Source organism: Labrus bergylta, chromosome 23 (genome assembly GCF_963930695.1).
Source record: "Labrus bergylta chromosome 23, fLabBer1.1, whole genome shotgun sequence".
Lineage (NCBI taxonomy): Eukaryota > Metazoa > Chordata > Actinopteri > Labriformes > Labridae > Labrus > Labrus bergylta.
The window spans coordinates 3,563,865-3,587,972 of NC_089217.1; the positions used below are offsets into that span (position 1 = coordinate 3,563,865).

Below are 24,108 nucleotides of genomic sequence, written 5' to 3' on the forward strand. Positions count from 1 at the left end.
TCAATATGGTTCCAGCTTTCCAAGATTAGTCAACTCACCCATGATGGTCCACTCTCCTGGGGGAGTCGGGGACTGGCAGGGAGTCAGCACCAAATGTAGTTGCTCGAGGCAAAAAGATGGCAGCTTCAAAAACCAAAACTCAGCCAGAGATCCTGATCAGAATCAGCTTTACTGGCAGAGTCATATTAGCACAAATCCCAGTGATTTAATATTATTGTACCTTGTCAGTCGACATGAGTCTTCTTTGCTTTCTAACAACACCGCTCTGATGGTCAATAAATGCACATTATCTGGAAGGGGGAGCCATGACAGCGCTGTTAAATGACACTGCAGTTACACTCAGAAACCTTCAGTGGGCACCAAAAGGGCCCCAAACTAAATTCATACATAATGTTTCTTTCAATGAATATCCACAAGCCTACATAAGAGAATAGCTCAAGGTGAGGTGTGTAAGAATGCTGACATGAACATGATAATAATCATGTTATAATTTACATGGGGAGGACATTTTTGCAAAGCGATTTATTTGAATTTTCTGTTTTCATGTTTATTATATTACAAAATATTCTGATATATCTCAGGATTTGAAATAAGGAGGAATGGAAATTGCACAATAATTTAAAATGTTCTCTTTACGCCAGTAGCCTAGTGGTTAGTACGGGAATCCCATGTTCAGAGGCTAAAGTCCTCGAAAAGCAGGCGACCCAGGTCCGAATCCAACCTGTGGCTCCTTTCCTGCATGTCATTCTCCACTCTCTCTCTCTCTCTCTCTCCATGATTTATGAGTCTATCTACTGTCCTGTCTCTCTAATAAAGGCAGAAAAACTCATAAAAGTCTGCTTCATTTCATTTAATCTTTGTCTACTTTGCCAACACAATGCTTCAGAATCCCACTAAACTGTGATTGTTGTGGTTCAGCTTTACAACAAAAACAAAACTTGATAAATTCAACTTTAAACCTTTAAACTGCCTTGGAGTAATATTTTCTCTGTGTTTCAAAGTTTGCACTTCTCTTACACCAGTGTGTCCTTATAACTGTTAGCAATAGACCCATTGGTACCTAACTAATTAAAGTAAAAAATCTAGCCAAAAAGATACTTTCAGAGAAACCTGGCCACCTGTGAACATGTCGAACAGTTTTATGTAAAGAGAGGGAGGTAGAAAAAAGAGGAGCGTGTTTATTCCTGTGCTGTAGACTGGACTCACTCGAGGACGGACCATTCAATTTATTTTCAAGTAAGGATGAAAGGAAGACTCCAAACTATGCATGTCTCCTATTCAGAGGTGACGCTCTTTAAAGAAAGAAAAAAAAAGACAGCAAAAAAGAGTCGGAGCGGGGGAGGAGGGGTGGAGCGCTGCATAAATTTTACATACACAAGGCTGCAGACAAAGTGATTGTTGCTTCCCCCCCAAAACTTTTTTTTCCTCCTCCAGAAAACACTTTTCTTGCTGAATAGGCACCTATTAGTGACTCCATTATGGGCACAGGGCTCTTGAATGGCTCCTCACTGTGCGTCTTTATCATAGTCAGGGCTGTGAATACAGACTGGCCCCCCTCCCAACTCAACTCTTTACAGCCTGTATTGATAGGTGCTGGTGATGATGGGTGAGGCAGGGGGGAGAAAAGGGGGGAGGTCGGGGGCTGCCTCTCTCTCACCCCCCGTTGTGTGCTCCAGGTGTGGTGTGTTAAGCGTAGCGTTTCCAAGCCTCTATTGTCCCACACACTTTTTTTTCTTCTCCACTTGTTCCAGTAGGAAAAAAAAAATGGATGCAGTGTTTTACATGCATTAGCTGATCTCCATAATGCAATCCCCCCCCCACCACCCAAAACTGCACCCCCAAAACAAGTCAGGCCTCCGGCGAATCGCTGCACACCGCCTCAGAGCCGTGTATTGTTGTTGGATTATTCAGGAGTTAGCTGAAAGAAAGAGACAGGCCGAGTGGGGTGTCTGTACTTTATCTCCAGGGGAGACAGGGGCTAAAGAAGGAGCTTCTTTGGAGGAGTGAGTTAGTGCGGCGAAAAAAAGCACGAAAACACCTGCAGAAGACACGCGAAAAGGGGCGCCGAGGCGAGGAAACCCCTGAATGTTTGTCTGAACTTTTCTCTTCCACTGTAAAACTAACTTCTCCTGAATGGAGGAGTTAAAATTTATCACAACATTATCACATCTGCACAAACTTTAAAGCGTTGACAAACCAGTCAGAAAGTTCACAGTTTCAATCAACACCGCAAAAAAAGAGGAGTGAACAAACCTCTGTGTGTGTGTTTGTGTGTGTAGAGTGTGTGTGTGTGTGTGTGTGAAAGAATGATCCATTCACGTTTGAAGTTATGTGTGTACACTCAGTTGAAGTGGAGAGAGAGACACAGAGAGAAAGTAAGAGAGACTTTATGATGAATATGGAAGCATTGTTCAGCCGTGCTTACCTCCGCAGGGAACCATCTGCTCCCTGTCAATGCATCACCTGCTCGTCTGAGCCGTCCCCATGGCAACGGGGGGGGGGGGGGGGATTAGGAGAGGTTATGGCTTTGATGGGAGGGGCCGTCGCCGGGGACAGAGAGAGAGGAGGTTGTCGCTGAAGGAGGCGTGGTGGAAAGGAGTGGGGCTGATGGGAGAAGAATGTCGTCCTCTGCTGGTGGAGAGAGGAACAGCAGGAGTCACATATATATACACATGATGGAGTGTAAGCTGCACAGCACTAACACATTTATCTACACAGAGGTCACCTGTTGAACATGTCATAGAAGAAATACTCACTGCAGCATTCAAAAAAAAAAAAAAGATGCAGATTTCTTTCAAACTGCAGTTAATGCATTTACATGTTTTTAAAAAAAGTTGATTTTTTGTGTTCAACTGACTGAAACTAGACTTTTAAAAACATGTTAACATGTTAATCTGACTGAAATTGCACTTCAAATTTCTCAAGGTTGGATTTACACATCAGCTAATGCGGCAGGTAGGGGGTCGATTTACTTATTTTATGGATAAACCTCAACCAGACTTAGACGGGCCAAGGCATTCTGCAAATGCTCCAAAGTTCCTGTGCCGGGCTTTGACCCACAACTTGTCCGGCATAAAACTGTAGAAGAAGGGCGGAAAGAAAACAAAAGTAAGGTTATTAACTTCTGCTCGAGGTTTCTACCTTAAATGAGGTTGGACATGGAAGAGGCTGGGATTTAGTTTTATACTAAAGGATGCCATGGCTCTGAGTAAAGAGACAGACATTTATCTAAATCCTCTCTTAAATCATATTATGCAAAGAGAAGTGTTTTACTTTTCAAACAGTGTGGCACTGACACAGTAGGTCAAGAAGCACTCCTACACTTTTAGGAAATGACGTCGTACAGATCTGATAGTGATGAGTTTCTGCAGAGTGACAGTGACTCTGCGTTTGTTTGCATCGAGCAGCGTGAATGTGGATCAATCACAGAGTCCTCATTAGAGCTGTGTGTTCCTCCACCTACAGATCGTACAGTGTGACATGACGGCTGAGTAAACACTGACCTGAGGACAGCTGAGAAGGCAAACAGATGAAGCACAACTGATGACTGAGACAGACAGCCACCAATAGACACTCAGTCCATGGTGTAAATTTGCCCTTGGGCCTGGAAGTGTCAGAGACAAGCTACATTAAATGCCGGGTTGTGAAGGCCCTTTAGCAGGAGACGATAGCAACATTCAAGCGCTCACCTGCAGTCGCCCTTCACAGAGCCCGGCCTGACACAGAGAAAGTCTGACTGACAGGTGAAAGTGACCACGGCTGCAGGGAGGAAACACCTTTTGTGTTTGGTCATGGAGCTGGTGAGGGCGGTGACCCAGATCCCCCTGCCGATGAGATCATCAGCCTGAGGGGGGGGGGTTCTGGATCACTCTCTCTCTTTACTTCATCAATACACCCCCTCTAACCGTCACATCCTCAACATGTCAGCCCCCTCAGTTAGGGACCTGTTCCCCTTAAACTATATCTAATCTCCATCTTAACCACATGTGTAGGAAACACTGTGCACATCCTGTAAAGGTGTTAAAACAGCTGCACGCAGCTTATATTACATTTGACAATTCCTGAGGGAGACACACAATTTGGGGCAGCAGAGTCTCAGTCTGTAGGGAACTGTTACCGACCAAAGTGTGGAAGTTGGTCTGGTTGCTGAAGAGGTGCCAGGTCACTTCCTTAGTACCGCCATGGCGCCCCTAAACAAGGCATGGAACACCCTTCAGCTCTTGGGCGTCCCTGTGTGCAAGCCCAACTCGGACGTCTCCCAATGCATGCATGTCCGTAAGTCCTGTTTGTGCATTTCAGGCCTATTATTGATATTTATTGATTGGTCATTATTGATTTTTCTTATTTAATTAACTTCCTTCACAAAGCAGAAGATGCCCGTAGAAAAGAAGAGAATGATTAAAAAGTGGGGTCATCGTCTCATCTTAACACGAATGTAACGCAACAGATTAACTGGGAGGAAGTCGATTTAGCAAATGTTTTCACAACAGGTCTCAATGAAGGCTTTTTGAGTCCTTACAGAAATGCCAAATGACATGCTGTTGACATGCAGTCCACCATGAGGAATGTCCTCAATCAGTCAATTTTGATTTGTAATGCATGAAATTATAACAAATGTCCACGACAAAAAGAAAAAGGTCTCAACTGAAATACTTGTTCTAACTTTGAATTTCAGGTGAATTTCAAGTCTTCAAACTTTAAGGTTCAAAGGTGGGATGCCTCTTCTTGCTCTGTAATTACAACTTCAACCTTGCAAGGAAGCGGTTTTGCAAATAAAATCACAACAATCACAAGATGACACATGTTTCCATATCTCTTCTGGTTGACACATTTCAACTGCTGCAAAATGCAAATCATGTCAGCAAACTTTAAGATCCATCCATCTTAAGTTTCCACAACAACCTGTATCAAAATCAAGTTCTACAATTCACTTAGCAGACGCTTTTATCCAAAGTGACGTACATCAGAGAGTAAGTGCAACACAAGCAAGGATCTAGAAAAAAGGGAACAATGTGAGTAAGAGCAAACGATCAGCTTTGAGTCTGATTGGACACACAGGTGCTGACAGGAAGTGACCAGAGGCAAAGCACAACATTGAGGGCAGTTCTTGAGAGCTCTAATCAGTATAGAAACCATCTTATAAGTCGTCGTTATCAAACAAAAACCATCGTCATTACCATCATCATCATCATCAATAATATGGAGACCATCATCATTAAGTTAGTAGGTATTCATGAAAGAGCTGGGTCTTTAGCTTTTTCTTAAAGGTGCAGAGGGACTCTGCAGATCACATGAAGTTTGGAAGTTAATTCCACCACCGGGGGGCGACAGAGGAGAAGAGTCTAGTCAGCGTCTTAGGACCCTGTTGTGAAGGTTGGATCAGACACCTTTCATTGGCAGAGCGTAGAGGGGGGGAGGGAGTGTAGACCTGGATGAGAGAGTTAAAGTAAGGAGGAGACGTTTTTGTCGTTGTTTTGTAAGCGAGCAGCAGAGTTTTAAATTTGATGCGAGCGGTAACTGGAAGCCAGTGTAAGGAGATGAACAGCAAAGGTTGAATTTGGTGAAGTTGGTGCATAAGAAATAAGGAGGGAGATTCATCCTCTGGGTAACATAAAAGTAAACTTGATCAAACTGGTGGATCGATTGCTGATACTGCCATCCACAGAGCCGTGTTAACAAGTGTCATTCTCATGAAGGCATCATTTCCCACTTCACATTAGAAACACATGGTCAGACCCTGACTCGTTCCCTGGGCCGGTTTCTGATCCTGGGAGAGTTCCTGTCAGAGCCACGTGTAGCTGCAGGACTCAGGGTGACTTTTCTGGGTGTAAAATTCAATTATCCAGCGGGTGAGCGTGTCTGTTGTGAGCGGTGGGCGGACGGCTGCCCATTCCCAGCATGCGACAAGGGGGTTAAGAACCACAGAAAGGCCTCCATTATCCAGAGTGAGAACGGCCCATGTGGCTGGCTGCACGGCCTCCGCTCTCATTCACTCTGCCTTTACAAACAGCACTCCCGAAAGCCTCAGAGTTTCTTTCTCCTTTCTCTGCTTCCTCCCCCCCCCCTCCCTCCCTCCCTCTCTCTTGCTCTCCAACTCTCAGAAAAGAGTCTCCACAATGCTGCTGGGAGGCTGGAGTGGATTCTTCAGCACCCCTGTGGACAGTCCACATGTGGACAACATTCACAGGACGTCTGTCAACTAGTCCATTAATCAACGACATCTCATGAAAGAACAATTAGGAAGCTCACAACTCTATAACAGATTATCATCTCTAAGCACCCCTGCTTCTCAGCAATTTTCTGGCTGAGGTTGAATTTCTTGTCACTTTTCTCTCCACGATAATTACAGAAAAATGGAGTTATATAATCATGACAAAACCAAAAAGAAAAAAAAGATTTAAGGACAGCTGTAGTTGTGAAAGAGCTCACTCCTCGCTGGCAGAGAAATTTGCTCACATCTGGCTAATCACTGGGGTGAGAATGGACCTTCAGTGTGTGAATAAGACTGAGGCGCTATGGAGGAGGCAATTGAAGACACACACTGCACCACTTCTCCTGATAAATGAGCAATTGTCTCCATCGCCATTAATGACAGTAAATGACACAGTAGGGAGCTCTTCATCCACTGGACAATATGGAGAGGACACTGAGGAACCTTGGGAGTTTCTATGTGACATCACGTCCCATCTGCAAATTACAGACCACTATAGACTAGCAGAAGACGCATACAGTGGACCATTATGAGCGCTCTGGAGAAAATACTTGGCTTTTATAGTATGTTTATGTGCATTTCAATTTCCGGTAGATCAGTAGGCTAATGTGCAGTACAACTTTTTAACCCACTTTAAAGCAGCAATAACTAATATTTTAGCAACCTTGACATGTAATCAATACATGAAGTTGATATAATTAACTTTCCAAACAACATCACTCATTTCAAGTCCTCTTTGTTTCCACACTTGCTGTGTTTGTTTGTTGTATGTAAGATTGTATAAGGTAGAATTATGTTTTCTGTCTGTATATAGGTAGACAGGAAAAGGGAAAGATGAAGAGGTAGGGTACGCAGCTGGAATTGGAACCAGGACTTTTTTTTTCTTCATTATCCAGTCACTGAACTGAGGAAATATTGAGATAATTATAAAAAAGGTAGCTCAGATTGGCATGACTAAAACTGTAACAGTGATGAATGTGTTACCTTGAGATAGAAATATGATAAATGCTAATAGAGTCAGTTAAAATAATTAAAAATAAATACATGTAAAGGTGATTTGTAAAATAAAGCCACTTGTTCCACTGGATTTGAAATATGTTGCCCAGTGTGTTGGGGGGGGGGGGAGAGAGAGAGGGGGGATGGCGTTCTTTCAACATTACCTAGCCCACACTGCCCTCTTGTGGTACCTGTGGAGCTCCTCATTGTCAGGTATGTTCATGTCAGCAGTTCTGCACAAAAACAAAAAAAGTTATTTCATTTTAAAATAATGTTTCCATATTATTATGATTGTATTTTTGTTTGTTTTCAATGTGTTTTTGTACTGTTCCTTCTGAGTTATTGCAGGCTATTTATCACATAAACACAGAACAGACACAATGCAAAAAAAAGGTGTACATATGGTACACATATATACCAGTAGTTATAAAAGGTTTATAATAAATGGCATATATTACAACATTTTTGAAAATGTAAAAAGGTTTAAGACTCATTAAAATTTCTTAAAATCATTCTTGACTTGAACCAAACGCTTACACAGTATTTTTACTATAACATTATTTTTAAAACCTTAGTCATTATTTTATATCAGTAGGTAATAGTTAAAATAATATTATAATTATTATTATAATTAATAATTGTTGTTATTATAATTAATAATAATAATTAATAAAATAATTATTATATTATTATAATTAGTAAAAAATTATAAAAAATTATTATAAATTAAATAATTATTAATAGTTATGAAAAAGTTATGCGTTCATGCCCCATCACTGGCTATATATTAGCATGCTCGCATTAGCATGACTCCTATGTAAGTGCTGTCTGGCTCTATGCTAGCAAGCTAACATTAGAGCTATCTAAACAGTTTGGCTTACGTAACTTTTAGCATGTCGGCATTAGCATTTAAGTTCAACGCACAGTTCAAGTTCAAGAAAGACTAATAAGTCTACATGTAAGCAGACTATTGTTTAACTTGTATTTTTTAAACATTTTACAACATTTATATTAGCATTTAGCTCAAATATCACAGCGAGGGCCACATTCGTTTAATTCTCACAGCCTGGGGGCCAAACTGTAGAATACAAAAAACGATTAAAGTCGATTACGTCTCAAATTGAACTCAACATATACCAGTGATCAAATATTATCATGGACATATTTCTGGTTTTCATGATTTCATGGTAGATTTTGTCATGTTTTCCAATTAATTGATGTGTAAAAATTGACCCGAGGGCCACGTTGAGGGTTGATGGGGGCCGCATGTGGCCCCCGGGCCGCCAGTTGCCCACCCCTGATTTATACTGTATGTTAGCATGCTGACATTAGCTTTTTATTACGCAAAACAGTGACATTAGCATTAACTTAAATAAAATAAATTACTATTAAGTCGAGGATGTAGTCATTTATATATATATATATATTATTTTTTTTATTTTTTTTACATTTTCTACAATAATAGTTAACCCCATATAGCCTATGATTTAGCAAAATGTGCTTATTATTGTATATTATTTAAACTTAGTTTCAAATGGAGCCAACAGTAATGTTAAATATGTAACATTAGATGGATAAAGGTGCGTTTGCCTTCAGTTTAAGGTAATGTATACCTGTTGTCAGGTCAGTCCGACGAAAATGATAAAGAAAGGCATCTCTACTGCAGCAGCGGCCATGGTTAAAACTAAACTAAAAAACCTTAAACCCCTCATCCAGCGGTGGACAACAAGAACCAGATGTGCCATATTGTAATTCTGTTTCACAACAACCGTCCCGTGACATACCGATGCTGAGGGGGGTGTGGTGTGACGTGGCCCCGCTGTTTGAACGGAGGGGTTTTAAAGACAGGAGCTTGCGCAAACAAAGTCTGGTTACCAGAGTCCAGCATCTATTCTGCACGCACAAGTTGTTCACCTGAAGAGAGAGGATGGACGCTGCTTACAAGAGGGTCAATGGAAACTATGGGCCGGAGACAAAGACAGAGCCAGATGCAGAGCCAGACACAGGGGATCAAGGCACCAGGGTAAACCCTCATAATGACACTTCAACTTCTATGTTTTCAAGTTTTAAACTCCTCTGCATTCGTGCTCTTTTTTTTGTTATAAAAGCATCAGCTAACCTGTTATCTAACATCATTGTAAACCAATTTAAAGTAGAAAGAGACTCATATTGCAAAGAATTTAACCTCTGCTAGATCTCAAATCCTTTTTAATGCAACAAAAACAATGAAAGAGCCAGACATAGCTAGAATATTCCAGGTATTCCTGCAGACAAAGCAGGGAATAGTTGTGAATAGAGGGGGGGGGGGGGCAGCTGATGTTACTGCAAAAAAGATCATATGTGCTCTCATAATACACCTGGAATATATAACTGGACCTTGCAAAAACAAAAAACATCAGGTTATCATTCCATCTTGCCTTATGTATCGGGGTATTTATACTGCAATAACTATATTTGATAAGGGCTTGATCTTTCAAACACATAGCCATTGGTTTACAGACCTCTTATGTCAAAGCTTAATCAAACAAATGTGTGTTCCAAGTGATTTATTTACAGAATAAACAATCTGAGGATGTGTCCATTGGTTGTGGAACTAATGATAGGTGCTTTTCTTTTTTTTTTCTGGCATTTTACAATCAAATAGATAATCAATGTTTCCGCAAATTAAGTTGCATAACATACAAAGCCCCTTTTGGTTCATCAAAGTTATGTGAAAGGATTTAATTAATAAATAACTACGAGACTACATCTGTAACATATTCTGCTCCACATGCAGGGTGGTGGGGGGGGCATCGAGGATGTGTTTTCCTCTTTATTCGGGATTGTTGTAAATCCTCTCATGTGTGGAGCATGTGGTCACACCAGCACTGCTGCTGCAGAGGCTGAAAGGTTAAAGGTGTGAGGGCTTTGAGCTTTGAGATCAGACGCTGTGAATGCAGAAAGTCATGGCTTTCACTCTAGATTTTATGCATATTTTTTTTTTTTTTTAACACATGCCTTTGCTTAAAGATATGCTCACAAAAAGAGGTCCAAACTTAAATCAAGAGGCAATACAGCGATTAACCTATCTTAGATTTACACATCCTCTTGGCCTTAAACTCTCAAATGAACAGATTTAGAGTTTAAAACATAAATCATCACAAGGATCTTAAGGGGATCAAGATCAACTATAAAAATGACTGCATTTATTACCCCTCCACCTCTTTTATGGACTCCTCCTGTAACAGTAGCATAAGCGGCCCCCTGAGGTTCTGGCTTTTGTAAAAACGACAATATCTATAATCTTGTGCACATTTCTAACCCTTGTGTTGTTTCTTTAAATGTGTCTATCTGCAGAAGAGAAGGGGCTCCATGTACCTGGAGGAAGAGACCGACAAGAAGTCAGAAGTGATCTCCTGCATCTTCTCCCTGAAGGAGGAGGTCGGAGCCTTAGCCAAGGGGCTCAGGCTCTTTGAGGTAAATCGATAATACCCATCACTGGAAGATCTTTCTTTCTGACCATGTAATAAGCGGGATGTATCAAACACATCGCACAAGAGTTTGACTTGTGTAGCATGTGGGCTAATTTTTGAATGCGCATTTAAGCCAAATTTAACTAAATAAGAAATAAGGTAGGTCTCTAGGAGCTCATATGTGTGTACATCAACAAAATCCAAACACAGGTAAGTTTAAATAATAATTATTGTATTTCACAAAAAATACTTTCAATATAACAAAACAAGAAGTTCAAACACAAACAATATAAATGTCCTCTTTCTTAATCGAAAAGGCTCTCCTTGGGTCCATTCAAAAAAAAAAAAAAGTAAATGTCTTTCGGTCCGTATTCCAGAATGTCTTTTTCTAAATCCTACCAGCTTGTAGCAGCGGTGAGAACATCTCAGTGGTTTAGCTCGCCATCTTCATGGAGCAGTTTCATACAAAAAAACCTGACCTATAAAAAAAGGTCATGAAGAGAGGGCTAAATCAATTCAATTCAATTAACCTGGGTTACACTTGGGTTTAAGTAACCTCTACAAAGTGGGGGTTAAACACATTTTTCGAGGTTTGGCTAAGATTGTTTGTCCAACCTCAAAAAATGAACTTTATTATGTTAAATCAAAATTTTGAAGTGAGTATTAGCGTAGAACTTGCAAAAAGGCTCATTTTAAGTTGATAAAAGAGCAACAACAACAAAAAGAAAGAGAGGCTGAATGTTTAAATGTAGTCAAAAAAAAGCTGACTCATTCATTAGCATGAAGCAAGTAGCCAATTAGCTTAGCTTAGCATAAATAGTGAAAGCAGGGGGGGGAAACAGCTAGCATGGGGGCCAAAAAAAGAAAAACAGTTTCAGCACGTCTGTGTTTCACTGGTTTACACAGAGTCTGTGATCTGGTTCATGATTTCACAACACACAACTGTAGTTTCAGTGCAGGGCTCAGCGGGTCACGTAAATGATTATCTTTGGTTTTTGGGTTTTGTTTTCATGTTTGTGGCCTGCTGTGACCCGTTAAAGCAGAAAAATAAACAAAATGAGCTTATCTCACATGTTTGTTGGATTAGTTGTGTGCAAACATGACATGTGACTATTTGATGCACTAACACACCTACACACCCCCATCTCCTCCCTATTTATCAATAATAATGAAATAACCAAACACTGGACTATTCTAAAACTGAAACCCTGATCAGTGACTTGCACCTTGTAGAGAACGGGAAAGATGACATAAGATGAGCGTGTCAAACCCGAAGGCCAAACTAGGGACACGAGTTGGAAATTAGCAATAGCTATATACTCTTTATGCAGCACATCAGTTTCAATCTGCTGGGAGTTTTATGCAAGTGTGAAAGCACTAAGTGATCAGTTGACTGTTAATGCAAAGCAAGGTGAGATTTTTTTTAAGCAAAGAGATATGATGTCCCGCTGTTGACACAAGGGGTGCCAAAATGTATATATTAAATATATTAACTTTACTTAAATTGGATGCATGTAAGAGGATTCAGGCTCTTATTTTCACTCACAGGAGCATCGATGAGTGTGCTGTTTTTTTAAAATTCACTAATCAATCAATGCTGCCTATGTGTACGTGACTGTCTGAAGGATTGAAGGGAACACTGACTGGCAGCGCTTCAATAGTTTAATCTTCAACATGAGCGACACTATCAAAGTTCAAGTTTGCTCTTCCTGCATGCGAAACAGAGAGAAATGGACCCAGAACTTTCTGCAGGAAAAAAAGTCCCAAAAAAAATCTGCAAAACATCCCAAAAAGATGTTTTGGGAAAGACTTTTCTTTGGATATATATTTTCTCATTCTCAGTCATGTGCACACTTCTCTGGGGGTGGAGAAGTTTTGTTCCAATTGTAGAAGTAAACATGAGGATCCTCTTTGAACCTATGAGCTTGCACGTTCCCCATCCTCCCCCTGCTCCACCCACCCACCCCACTCCTTGCTTATAAAACAGGCCAAATGACCCCCAAACCATTAACACTCCCCTTTTCTGCAATGTAATGCTGATTCTCCAAAAAGCACAGCCTGCCTGAAGAGAACATACTGCACTTCTTCCTCTTGTAGTCCTCCGTTTTCTGGCAAACTGGAGACGACTGCTTGCAAGAACCATATGCTAACGTTTAGCCGTGCAGCCTTGGTGTTTATCCCGGGTTCATTTTCATCTTGTGAATGCGTAATCTCCATTTTTTAGGAACGTTACACACTACAGCTGCGACCTCGTTTATCCGCCTTTGTACAAAGCGCATGTGACACTGCAGAGGGGTTATCATGTGACAATACAGAGCCGTGCGCCGACCCTGACCTCACAACGCAGTCAGGGCGGCAGCAGGGTGGATGTCACCCGGCTTGCACAATGGAGCGTGGCTCTTAGGGGTACAAAAATCTGACAAAATGACCCATGCCTCATGCATGGTTTAGGATTTAGGGTTGGTTATGTTAAGCCGGACAAGGGGACTAAATTCAAAGGTTAATAAGTTTGGCTTTTTTTTTTCCAAAGAAATAGCATTACTGTTTAGCATTTTTTTGCTGAGAACAAAATCATATTATTGCTACACAATGAACAGTATGCATTTTAATATTTGTTTACTGTTGTTTAATGCAATGAAATATAAAAATTTAGGGTTCAACTCTCACATTTTTAAATGCCTTTGCACAATCCACATTTTCATTTTGTCAAAGCTCAAAAATGTCTGTCTCGGGGGCGTCCTATAGCCTAGCGGTTGTGTTGTACGCCCCATGTACAGAGGCTACAGTCCTCGTCACAGCGGCCATAGGTTCGAATCCGACCTCGGCCCTTTGCTGCATGTCATCCCCCGCTCTCTCTCTTCCCAACATTTGCTATCTCTCTTCAGCTGTCCGATATAATAAAGACAACAATGGCCCATAAAAATGCATCTGATCATTTGAATCTATTGAAATGTTTAGTAGTATTCATTTAAAAGGTGAAACAAAACTATAATATGCTTGAATTGAAGTCACTTTATCTGTTTATTGATGGCATATTCTCCTTAAAAACGTTCTCATATCACGTCCAAGAATTTATAGGGAAACATTCAGAGAGTAGATTATTATTTGAATTTCACTTGATTTTCTTCTTTCCTTTGATAAACTCTGAGAGCAACAGTAAATGTGCTGATAAAAGCACATCATAAAAAGGAGGCCATCTTCACTTTTTGAGTGCCAACCTGGTCATTCCTGTAGTCATTCCTGGGTTATGCAGGCCCCCATTTTTTTAAAGAAAGCTGTTATATGTACAATGGGATCCAGATGGGAGAAAACGTGAGGCCCTGCTGCTTACACCCTCCTCTTTACTGGGCCTATAGTAGACAGAGAACAACATACACCCCCAATGTTACATAAATAAAAACACATTCTTGATGGTGAGCCTTTCTGCATTTTGAACATTAAAACATAGTAATGAATCGCATCCAATTAGGTTTGGAAACATCCCAAAGGCCTTGTGCTCATGATTTATTTGACAGTTAATTTGACGGTTTTACAGCTAACGAGTACAATATGTCCTGAGTTTTTCTCAGTTTTCTGGGTCAATGTCAAATTGCAGAAGAGGATAGTTTAAAGCTGGCTCTGTCTGACCGGAGAGAATGATGGCATATCTGCTAAATTGCCATCAATATGGTGGCAACACAGCGCCCTCTGGTGGAGAGAGAAAGTCAGTGCTGCAGCCAAAAACATTCACTGTTGTGTATCACATCAATTATAATTATTTTCCTTTCTTTTTTAAGAGGAACTTTTTCATCACAAAATGGAAAATTTTGAAAAAAAGAGACCAAAAAAACCTCTGAGCTCTTAGGTCTCACCTCTTCCTTTTCTTTGTTTCACAGGAGAAGGGCATCAACCTCACACACATCGAGTCCCGTCCGTCACGTATGAACAAAGAACAGTACGAGTTCTTCATCAGCGTGGACTCCTCCTGCTCCCAGGCCCTGGATGAAGTCATCGACAGCCTCCGCACACAAATCAGCGGCAGTGTGCACGAGCTATCACGCAACAAAGAGAAGGACACAGGTTAGTGAGTGTGTGAGGATGATACGCATGAATCCTCAACTTAACAAAAGATATGTAAAAAAAAAAAAAAAGAAAAGAAATGGCATGCTCATTATGTTGTGAGAGGAGAGGTTAAAGTGGATGTTATGTAAGATTTTGTCAGTGTAGTATTATGCAACTTTTTAAAAAGATACTTTAGTGTAAACATCAAATGTTAACTCTTATTTTGGAATGAGAGTCAAATCTGTGCTGAAAATGTAGAGAGATTTTGTTAGATAGGTGTATCGTTCAACCTTCTGCCAATGCTAGAGGAAAAAAGTCAGAGGGTAACCAAAGTCTGTTGGGTTTATCCTCTTGGAAACATGGAAATCTGTTAGTCAGGGTTCCTGTAATTTCAAGGCAAGTCATTAAAAGACGATTAATATCAACACCATTGTGCGATTTGAGTTAAGTTTTGGGAATCACTTTATCAAGTTTTGTTCAACTTAATGCTGAAAATGTGCAGATAATTTGTAAGTTAGATGCATCTTCTAACCTTCTGTCAGTGATGGACGATGAAGTCAGAGGATAACCAAAGTGTTCAAGGCTAATCCTCCAGGAAACAGGGAACTATGCACCAAACTTCATGGCAGTCAAAGGAGTCGTTTTCAAAGCAATTCACTGTAAACAGGGAGTGGCTTCAACTTAACCTCCAAGCAACCATCAATATCTTGCTGTATGAATGGCAATCAATCCATAGACGGCTCCATCCCTGGAGCTTCACAACCAGGGAGGCTAAAAAAAATCAAATCAAATAGAAACTTGTGAAATGGTCCATTTATCAAGCAAAGTGTTGGGTGGCGCTGAGCGACCCTCCAGTCAGACTGGGGAACAGACAGCCAGAGTCGCCAATGAGACTGATGGCCCATCGCCCAAATGTCGACCCCTTTATTAGTTGTTTCCAGAATGACATTAGTTTAGCTACTGAGGACCAACAGGCACGGCGGGGAACAGAGGAACTCTCTGTCCAGGAACACGGAGACCCAGGACATGCCAAGGTCACGGCAGGCAGACAGACAGGGCCACCATGGAATCCTCCTTTAACCTCATCGTAGACTCTGCGGTCTGCCCGGTCAGGGTCAAGTGGACGAGGGGATATTTGTGGCCTGTTTTTGGAGACTGCCTGTTTATAGAGGAGCCTGGCGGGGACTTATTGTCGTGGCCTGAGGGTGGACCACACTGCACAAATGTAGATTGATGATTGGGGCCCCAGTGTTTTTGAGCGTCATAAATCCACATGAACCAGCAGATGACCCGTGATTGGTGCTCTGCTGAGTGTCAAAATGCCACAGCACCAAAAAAAAAAAATCCTACAGGCAAAACATTATCTACATTACCAACATCAATACCAATTTGTGCTGTACTCATTTATATCAGTGAAGAATCGCTACCATGTCCGACTAATAGCCCCACAGTCAAAAGTATTCATAATACTGTGATTTAAAACAGAGTAAGGTCATTTATTGTCACTCGGACTACACTGTTAAGAATCTACTTAAACTAAATGGTATGGTTCATATTGTTAAGACTATTAAGTATCAATCATAATCGTTAAAAGTGTGAAATTCAGTTATAATAAAAAAAACAGGTAAGATTTGTGTTCTTTGAGAAAATTCCTTTTTTTAATTTGAACCTTTTCAGCACGAAAACAAAAGTTGATTAAATGTCGCCCTGATTATTCACTTCAGTCCACAAGTCAAACCCCCTGATCTGCTGATCCATCTTTACATTTTTTTGGCTTTTTTTATTTTAACAGAACCCCACTGTGGTGGAAACGTTTAGTGTTTGGGGAGATTAATCTTAAAAACTCTCTCAGTCAGCAAGTTAATTTCAAATGTGATGGGAATTATAGCTCTGTGAAAGGATTTTGATCTCATGACTTTTTTTTTCAGAGGGTGGATTTCTTTTTGTTTAGGGTCGTGGTGTTAGCTTAGCATTAGTTTTAGGAGGTAATCATTGGCTCTTTTTTGTTCTTTTTTCCATTAACACAATTACAACTTATGACTGGTTTGAAGGTGCATTAGAGTCAACAGATTTGTTCTTCTTCCTTTTTATTGGCGATTGAGGGTTTTAATTTATACAGTTTATGGTTCGCACACCGTTATAGTGATGCATTAGTGCCACCAAGTGGACTGGAGTAGAACAAGGAGAGTCCATTAAGGGCAGACAGTAATTTTGGCTCAATAGACAAATGAATGGCTTTAAGTTCAACTGTTTCATTTAAAAGAACAGGATAATCTGCAAACGTACTCCACAAAAATGCCACTTAAAACAAATCTGAAAATACAGTTGTTCAGTTTTCAAGTTTTTATTTTCAAATGGCTACATTTAAAAAAAAAAAAGTGATGTCTGTCAATCAATTTTTTCAAGCGATTTCAACTCTACAGAAAAAAGAATTTTTTATTTTATTTATTCTTTATTTCGAACGATTAAAAATAGATGAAAATGAATAAACAAATGGAAAAAATAAAAATCTGTATAAAAAATAAAAATAAAAAGCCTATTTCAATATAATACATATTTGACTCTTTCGAAAAGGGATAGGAAGAAGCCCAGGCTTGTCAAGTCCTACCCCCATTCTTCACCATTAACAAATGCAAAATCCAGTAAAATAAACGGTCAATACAAAAAAAATAAAGTGACAAGAGAGTTTACTTATGTCATTCAAAATGATCCTGACTTTCTATGCTGTCTTAGCTCCAGGCAGTATTTACCCTAAATTGCTTTGCCATTGATATTTACATGTTGAATAAAAACATGCATTATCAGAGTTTAATAACGGTTATTATTCTGCAGTGCCATGGTTCCCTAATGACATCCAGGACTTGGACCGTTTTGCCAACCAGATCCTCAGTTACGGCTCCGAGCTGGAATCTGATCACCCGGTAAGGACTGACTCATCCATCACTGTGTGTGTGCCACATCCTGCCTCTTGGTGTGTGTGTGTGTGTGTTTGTGTGTGTGTTTGTGTGTGAATACGTGTCCACTCACGCCCCCACATGTCTTATGAAAGCCGGGCAGCGGAGATGACAGGCTGCACTCTGCTGTCTATTCTAATGGAAACTATCTAGACACACAAATTGATGTCATTGCTTTAATTGAGCCCCTATAATTATAGATAATTGCTCCCTTTTGCCACCGCCATTAAAGCGAAATGTATTCATCCTAATCTGAAAAACACTCTACAAAGGCTTCATTTGAATATGTATTTTGGAGCTCTTATTACAGACGGAGTGCATAATGCTGTCAAAGGCCACAGGGTTGAGCCTTAGCAGAGGATTTCCACTCTTTGATTTAGCTGTGAGTGGCCAGGCTGCGATCATGAGATCTAACATGGCTTTCCTTTGTGTGTGTGTGTGTGTGTGTGTGTGTGTGTGTGTGTGTGTGTGTGTGTGTGTGTGTGTGTGTGTGTGTGTGTGTGTGTGTGTGTGTGTGTGTGTGTAGGGCTTTACAGATCCAGTGTACAGAGCCCGCAGGAAGGAGTTTGCTGACATCGCCTACAACTACAGACAGTAACTACTTCTATTATTCTTCATTTTTAAACTCTGTATCTTTTTTTTTGTGTGTGTTTTTCTAGTCGGTGAAGAATCAATGGTCAGAATATTCTTTTCATATCTGGCTGTTTATTCCAAAACTATTATAAAAAATCCAGACAAATAACAAGTAGTGAGTGGTGGATTTAAAGGGCCTTGGTGTTTGTTTGTATAATAATGTAGGATATTATTAACAGGCACTACAAAGACAGACAAACTGAGAGAAATCCTCAGTGAGGTGCTTTGGATTTACATACAGAATATCTGTGCAGTAAGGTGGCTAAACAATTGCTATACACTCAAATACGTCAGCATTTGACATCCTCAAAGTCCGTCTACTTGCATGAAAAGGGGACAAAATGCTTTTAAAGCGTCTTTTAAGGGTAGTGAAGTTGAGTAGTGCTTTAAAGGGATTCAAGAACACAGCATCAACCACATTTTTTTAAATTAGTTTGCAAAGTGTCCTTCATAAAAAGACAGAACTCATGCAGCAAACTTCATGTCTTTGTCCCAGTGGCCAGGTCATCCCTCGAGTGGAGTACACAGAGGACGAGAAGGCCACATGGGGCAAGGTGTTCAAAGAGCTGAAGACTCTGTACCCGACTCACGCCTGCCGCGAACACAACCGTGTTTTCCCTCTGCTGGAGAAGTACTGCGGCTACAGACAGGACAACATCCCCCAGCTGGAGGACGTCTCCCGCTTCCTGCAGTGTAAGACGTGATGCACTAGGGGGTGACATAACCTATTATGTGCTTAAGGTCAAGTCCAGGGTGCGATAATTCTCACTCATAACCACTTTGGCCAACTTAAACATAATAAACATAAAGTGATGTTCCTTTGATTCTACTTTTCCCCACAAAGCTAAACGGTTATAACCCAGTTTGTTTGGCATCAGATTTAACATCTAAAAAGTTGTTATAGCATCTTCCCGTGAGAACAGCATGAAAATAGAAAAACGAAACTTAGAATGCAAATTGACTTTGCAAGAAACTTTAATTTCTTCCCGACAGCCGTCTAAAAGTTAGCTAACCCAAAGCAGGGGAGCACGCTTTTCAAGGGAAAGCTAATGTGTTAAAAAGCTACTAGCTAGCCTTAGCTAAAGATGAAACTCAACTTTACAAATGTAATTTACAAAACAGAGTGTCTCTATCATTTAGAAAATGCTAACTATTCCTGCAAAGGCAGCTAGTTTATCAGACCAGAGCGAGTTATTGAGATTGACTGTATGCTAAAGGTTATTATTACATAATCCAGTTTGTTTGGCATCAAATTTAACATCTGAAAAGTTGTTATAGCATCTTAAATGACGGTGAGAACAGCATGAAAGTAGAAAAACAAAACTTAGAATGCAAATTGCCTTTGCAAGAAACTTTACTTTCTGCCCGACAGCCGTCTAAAAACTAGCTAACCCAAAGCAGGGGAGCGTGTTTTTCGAGGGAAAGCTAATAGCCTTAGCTCAAGATGAAACTCAGCTTTACAAATTTAATTTACAAAACAGAGTGTCTCTATCATTTTGAGAGTCTACATCTGAACTGAATGTGTCAGTAGTCTGAGTACTCTTCCTGCTAAGGCAGCTAGTTTATCAGACCAGAGCGAGTTATTGAGATTGACTGTCTGCTAAAGGTTATAATTACATAATCCAGTTTGTTTGGCATCAAATTTAACATCTAAAAAGTTGTTATAGCATCTTTAATGACGGTGAGAACAGCATGAAAGTAGAAAAACGAAAATTGACTTTGCATGAAACTTTACTTTCTGCCCGACAGCCGTCTAAAAACTAGCTAATCCAAAGCAGGGGAGCGTGTTTTTCAAGGGAAAGCTAATAGCCTTAGCTCAAGATGAAACTCAACATTCTTTTTTATTCTTCTTTAATTTACAAAACAGAGTGTCTCTATCATTTAGATAGTTTACATCTGAACTAAATGTGGCAGTTGTTGAATAAACAGAAAAAAAATGCTAACTATTCCTGCTCAGGCAGCTAGCTCATCAGACCAGAGCGAGTTATTGAGATTGACTGTCTGCTAAAGGTTATAATGGGTGAACAGCAGATGCTATAATGACAGGTCAGGTATAAAGTCATACATTTTTGGCTGAGTCATCCAGTGTGATGCGATACACTTAACAGAACATCCCATCATTCGCTTCATTGCGGGGACTGTTCAGACGCCCTACTTCCTATTCCTCCCCATTCACTAACACGACTAAACACTCTCCTCTTGTCATCCCTCCCGTCTCTTTCCTCCAGCGTGTACTGGCTTCCGGCTTCGCCCCGTCGCCGGCCTGCTCTCGTCCAGGGACTTCCTGGCTGGACTGGCCTTCCGTGTTTTCCATTCCACGCAGTACATCCGTCACGGCTCCAAGCCCACGTACACACCTGAGCCGTGAGTGTCTAAGACTCATTTCATAAATAGACTGACATTATATAACTTCAACAATGTTAAAGAGTTATTTTAATTTCTGCTGCAGTGATATCTGCCATGAGCTCCTGGGACACGTTCCTCTGTTTGCTGATCCGAGCTTTGCCCAATTCTCACAGGTGATTTGAATAAACACTTTCTTCACCATCTGTGTCCGTGTTGTACTCTTTTGGACTCTTTGCTTTAGCATCAGTGAGTTGTTGACTTTGCATAAAAATCTGTGTAGGTTATGTAACTCTGACTTTTTTATTTTCTGATATTAACGCTTTGATTGAATTCTTTTTTAGGAAATCGGTCTGGCCTCCCTTGGTGCCCCTGATGGGTACATTGAGAAACTTGCTACTGTGAGTACACGAGACATTTTAGATAAAACTATCAGAAAAAGACAGCTACTATTTCTGGTCAATTTAAAACAGAAGCTAACAAACGTGTTAAAGGCTTTATATGTGATTTTTCACACTTAAATGTAGAAATCAAGTATATCCTCTGAAAATAACTCTGTGAGTCATGACTGTCTACAATGGGTGTAACACCCGAGTCCCACTGTCTGTGATGCTTTCAGAGTTTTCAGAGTCCTATCTTCACTTTGTTTACATCGCCGGGACGGACGGCTGACTCCTCCCCTCGTGTATAAAAGTTGTTTAATTGAGGGACTAGAGAAAAGAAGAATAACATACTGTACTCACTGCTTAACTGTGTTTCTAGATCACGCTCATTTCAGGTAAATTTACATGCAGTGTGAAGATACCAGCATAATAAAGATCGCTAGCATTAGCATGCTAACACAACAATGTTGTTGCGCGAGTTGTTTTGGTTTCATGCTGGTGCTCAAGGGCGACATCTGCTTGATCAAAAAATCGCATATAAAGCCTTTTAACAGGGATTTATACATTTGTATGCTCTGTTTGTATGAATCATCCTGGATGGGTGTGTGTGGTTTCTTTAATGCCAAATTTGCATTTTTGGGCTCCTGTTTCACAACATTACATGCATCTTTCTCATTGGTGTAACTTCTTGCATGGTGTTTGCACAGATCATATTGTCATGAAACCTTTGGTGTGTCCCCAGGTGTACTGGTTCACCGTGGAGTTCGGCCTGTGTAAGCAGGGCTCGGAGATCAAAGCTTACGGAGCCGGCTTGCTTTCATCGTTCGGAGAGCTGCAGGTAAGAGGAGGGGGAAGGGAGTCGGGGTTACGTCCCTCCCCACAGCAGCAGGGAAAAAAACATTGTGATCCCCCTCTGTGTGTTATTACAACACATTCACCTTGTTGTAAAACAGCGGTGGTGCAGGCAGTGGGTTAGTGGTCCACTCGGACTCGATGTGTGTCACTGGGGGAGTCGGCCCGCCTGCCTTCCTGCCCTCCTGCAGGGTTTGGCTAAATTGGTTCAGTGGGGGCAGAGAGAGGATGAGCAGCCTGCTATCGAGGTCACAGTTACATCAGCAGAGGATGTGCACTCTGCCGAGTATCACAAGCAAAAAACAGAACATCCCTGAATCATGCTGCACTTCCTGCTTACTGATGGGACTAGAGACGGTCATTGATGAAATACAAAACAGCAGAAAAACAGGATTAAATGTGCAAATTCTTACTTTTCAGTACTGCTTGACAGACAAGCCGCAGGTCCACTCTTTCGACCCAGACAAGACCAGCCTCCAGAAATACCCAATCACAGAGTACCAGCCTGTTTACTTTGTGGCCGAGAGCTTTGAGGACGCCAAGGAGAAAGTGAGGTAAGAAAATATATAAAAGCATCCCTGCTTTTATGCACACACAGAAAGTTTTTGTCGCATAATAAAACTTGTGTATCATCAACGTCTCTCTCTTGCTCGCAGGAAATTTGCAGGCACCATCCCCAGGCCTTTCACGGTGCGCTACAATCCCTACACCCAGAGTATCGAAGTGCTGGACAACACCCAGCAGCTCAGCAACCTGGCTGACAGCATCAGTAGTATGTCACCCACTATATTTTAAAAAGTCTGCTTATTTGTGTACAGAGCGGAGACAAACATGTCATTCTCTCTGGTAAAACAGGTTTTACTAACTATTTGAAGCAGTGAGTTTGGTCCTGTATTAGTTTGTAACCCTTAAAAGTCAAGCTATGATTATTTGGAAACATGTCAGGCATGAAAAAATATATTTTTACAGTTTGTAAAAATCTCAGTCTTAAGTCTTTAGTGTCTTAAAGCCTGCATTCTCTTTAGTGGCCACTAGGGGCTCTTTCAAAGATTAAATATTGTATAGTAGTAAATGAGGAAAGTGAACCTAATTCTCATTTAAGACAGAAGCTTTTCCCTAGAAAATAACGTATAGACAGAGATGACAATGGAGCACAATTTCAGGCAACTCTGATTCATAAAAAATACAAAGTCATACTGCTGTGACTAAATGTTTTTATTTGTGTTTGACTCTTGTTTCAGGTGAAATGGGAAAACTGTGCGAAGCCTTAAAGAAACTGGAGTAACTGCAGCAGAGAACCTCTCCTCTTCTTCAGTCATCCGGCACGTCGGCTCAACATGCTTCCAAACCGTCTTTTTCTTTGTATTAAAACATTTATGCAAGTCACATATTGACAATATTACTCTGATCTAATTTGTGTTTTAGTTTAGGGAAAAAAACATCGTAGCCTGTTACTTATGTGCGATAATAAGGAACGTGTCTGTAGCAGCTAAAATAATATCAAAACTCTGACAGTATACATGTTATTAGAGAAGTGCTTTTGAAATGAAGAATGTTTGCTAGTCCTTTGAATGAATTAAATATGTGAATATCAAACGTTGCTCCTTATACAATGCAGAGCAGCTGAAATAACCAGATTGTTTTTTTTAGAACATTTCAAACCTAAAGACATATCAAGAGATAATTGTTGTCACTAACTTTCATATTGCTTAATGAAGTGTTTTGTTTATGCATGAAATGTTGTAATAAAACAAATAAATATTTCTCTTGTCTCCGTCCGTCCATTTTTCCTTTATGTAGTACATTTTTTATATATATATATATATAATGACGTCATGCCCTCTCTGCCTGTATGTGGTTTGGTTTGGTTTAACTTCCTGGCTCAGCAGCCAATAGGAGTCAGTGAGAACATCAGTTAACGATGCACGCAGGGGTGAGTCTGGGGGGGGGGGGGGGGGCATAGGCCCTCCTTGAAATCTGATTGGCCTCACCAATTTTTGATAAAACTATTTGTCATCCATTCATAGACCATTCCTTTGTGGCTACTCAGAAAATAAGCTTTAATATAGTCTCAAATGCTTCAAGAAATTAGGCATACAGGCTAGCCTATGAAATATCAAAGATTTATAAATGAAATGTATTTACATCCTTTATACAAGATACAAATATACAATGTTACAATTCTCTTAGCAGAATATACATTTATTATTAAATTTAAATGATCATAAACGCACACTTTTTAA

General features: G+C 40.4%; 1 protein-coding gene across 1 annotated transcript; it reads left to right on the top strand.

Annotated features, from left to right (window-relative positions):
* Positions 1–9,041: 9,041 nt before the first annotated feature.
* Positions 9,042–23,629, top strand: pah (phenylalanine hydroxylase). Its single transcript, XM_020646604.3, has 13 exons — positions 9,042–9,230; positions 10,544–10,663; positions 14,535–14,718; positions 17,533–17,621; positions 18,181–18,248; positions 18,784–18,980; positions 20,516–20,651; positions 20,737–20,806; positions 20,975–21,031; positions 21,756–21,851; positions 22,286–22,419; positions 22,522–22,637; positions 23,107–23,629. The coding sequence occupies exons 1-13, from the start codon at positions 9,135–9,137 to the stop codon at positions 23,148–23,150; spliced, it is 1,407 nt and encodes a 468-aa protein (XP_020502260.1). The 5' UTR covers positions 9,042–9,134; the 3' UTR covers positions 23,151–23,629.
* The last annotated feature ends 479 nt before the right edge of the window (positions 23,630–24,108 follow it).

Excerpts from the sequence above, each read along its gene's own strand:
- pah (XM_020646604.3), top strand. The coding sequence starts at position 9,135 with ATGGACGCTGCTTACAAGAGGGTCAATGGAAACTATGGGCCGGAGACA. Across the intron at positions 18,981-20,515 it reads CGTCTCCCGCTTCCTGCAGT|CGTGTACTGGCTTCCGGCTT; the intron begins GTAAGACGTGAT and ends TCTTTCCTCCAG. Across the intron at positions 21,852-22,285 it reads CATCGTTCGGAGAGCTGCAG|TACTGCTTGACAGACAAGCC; the intron begins GTAAGAGGAGGG and ends CTTACTTTTCAG.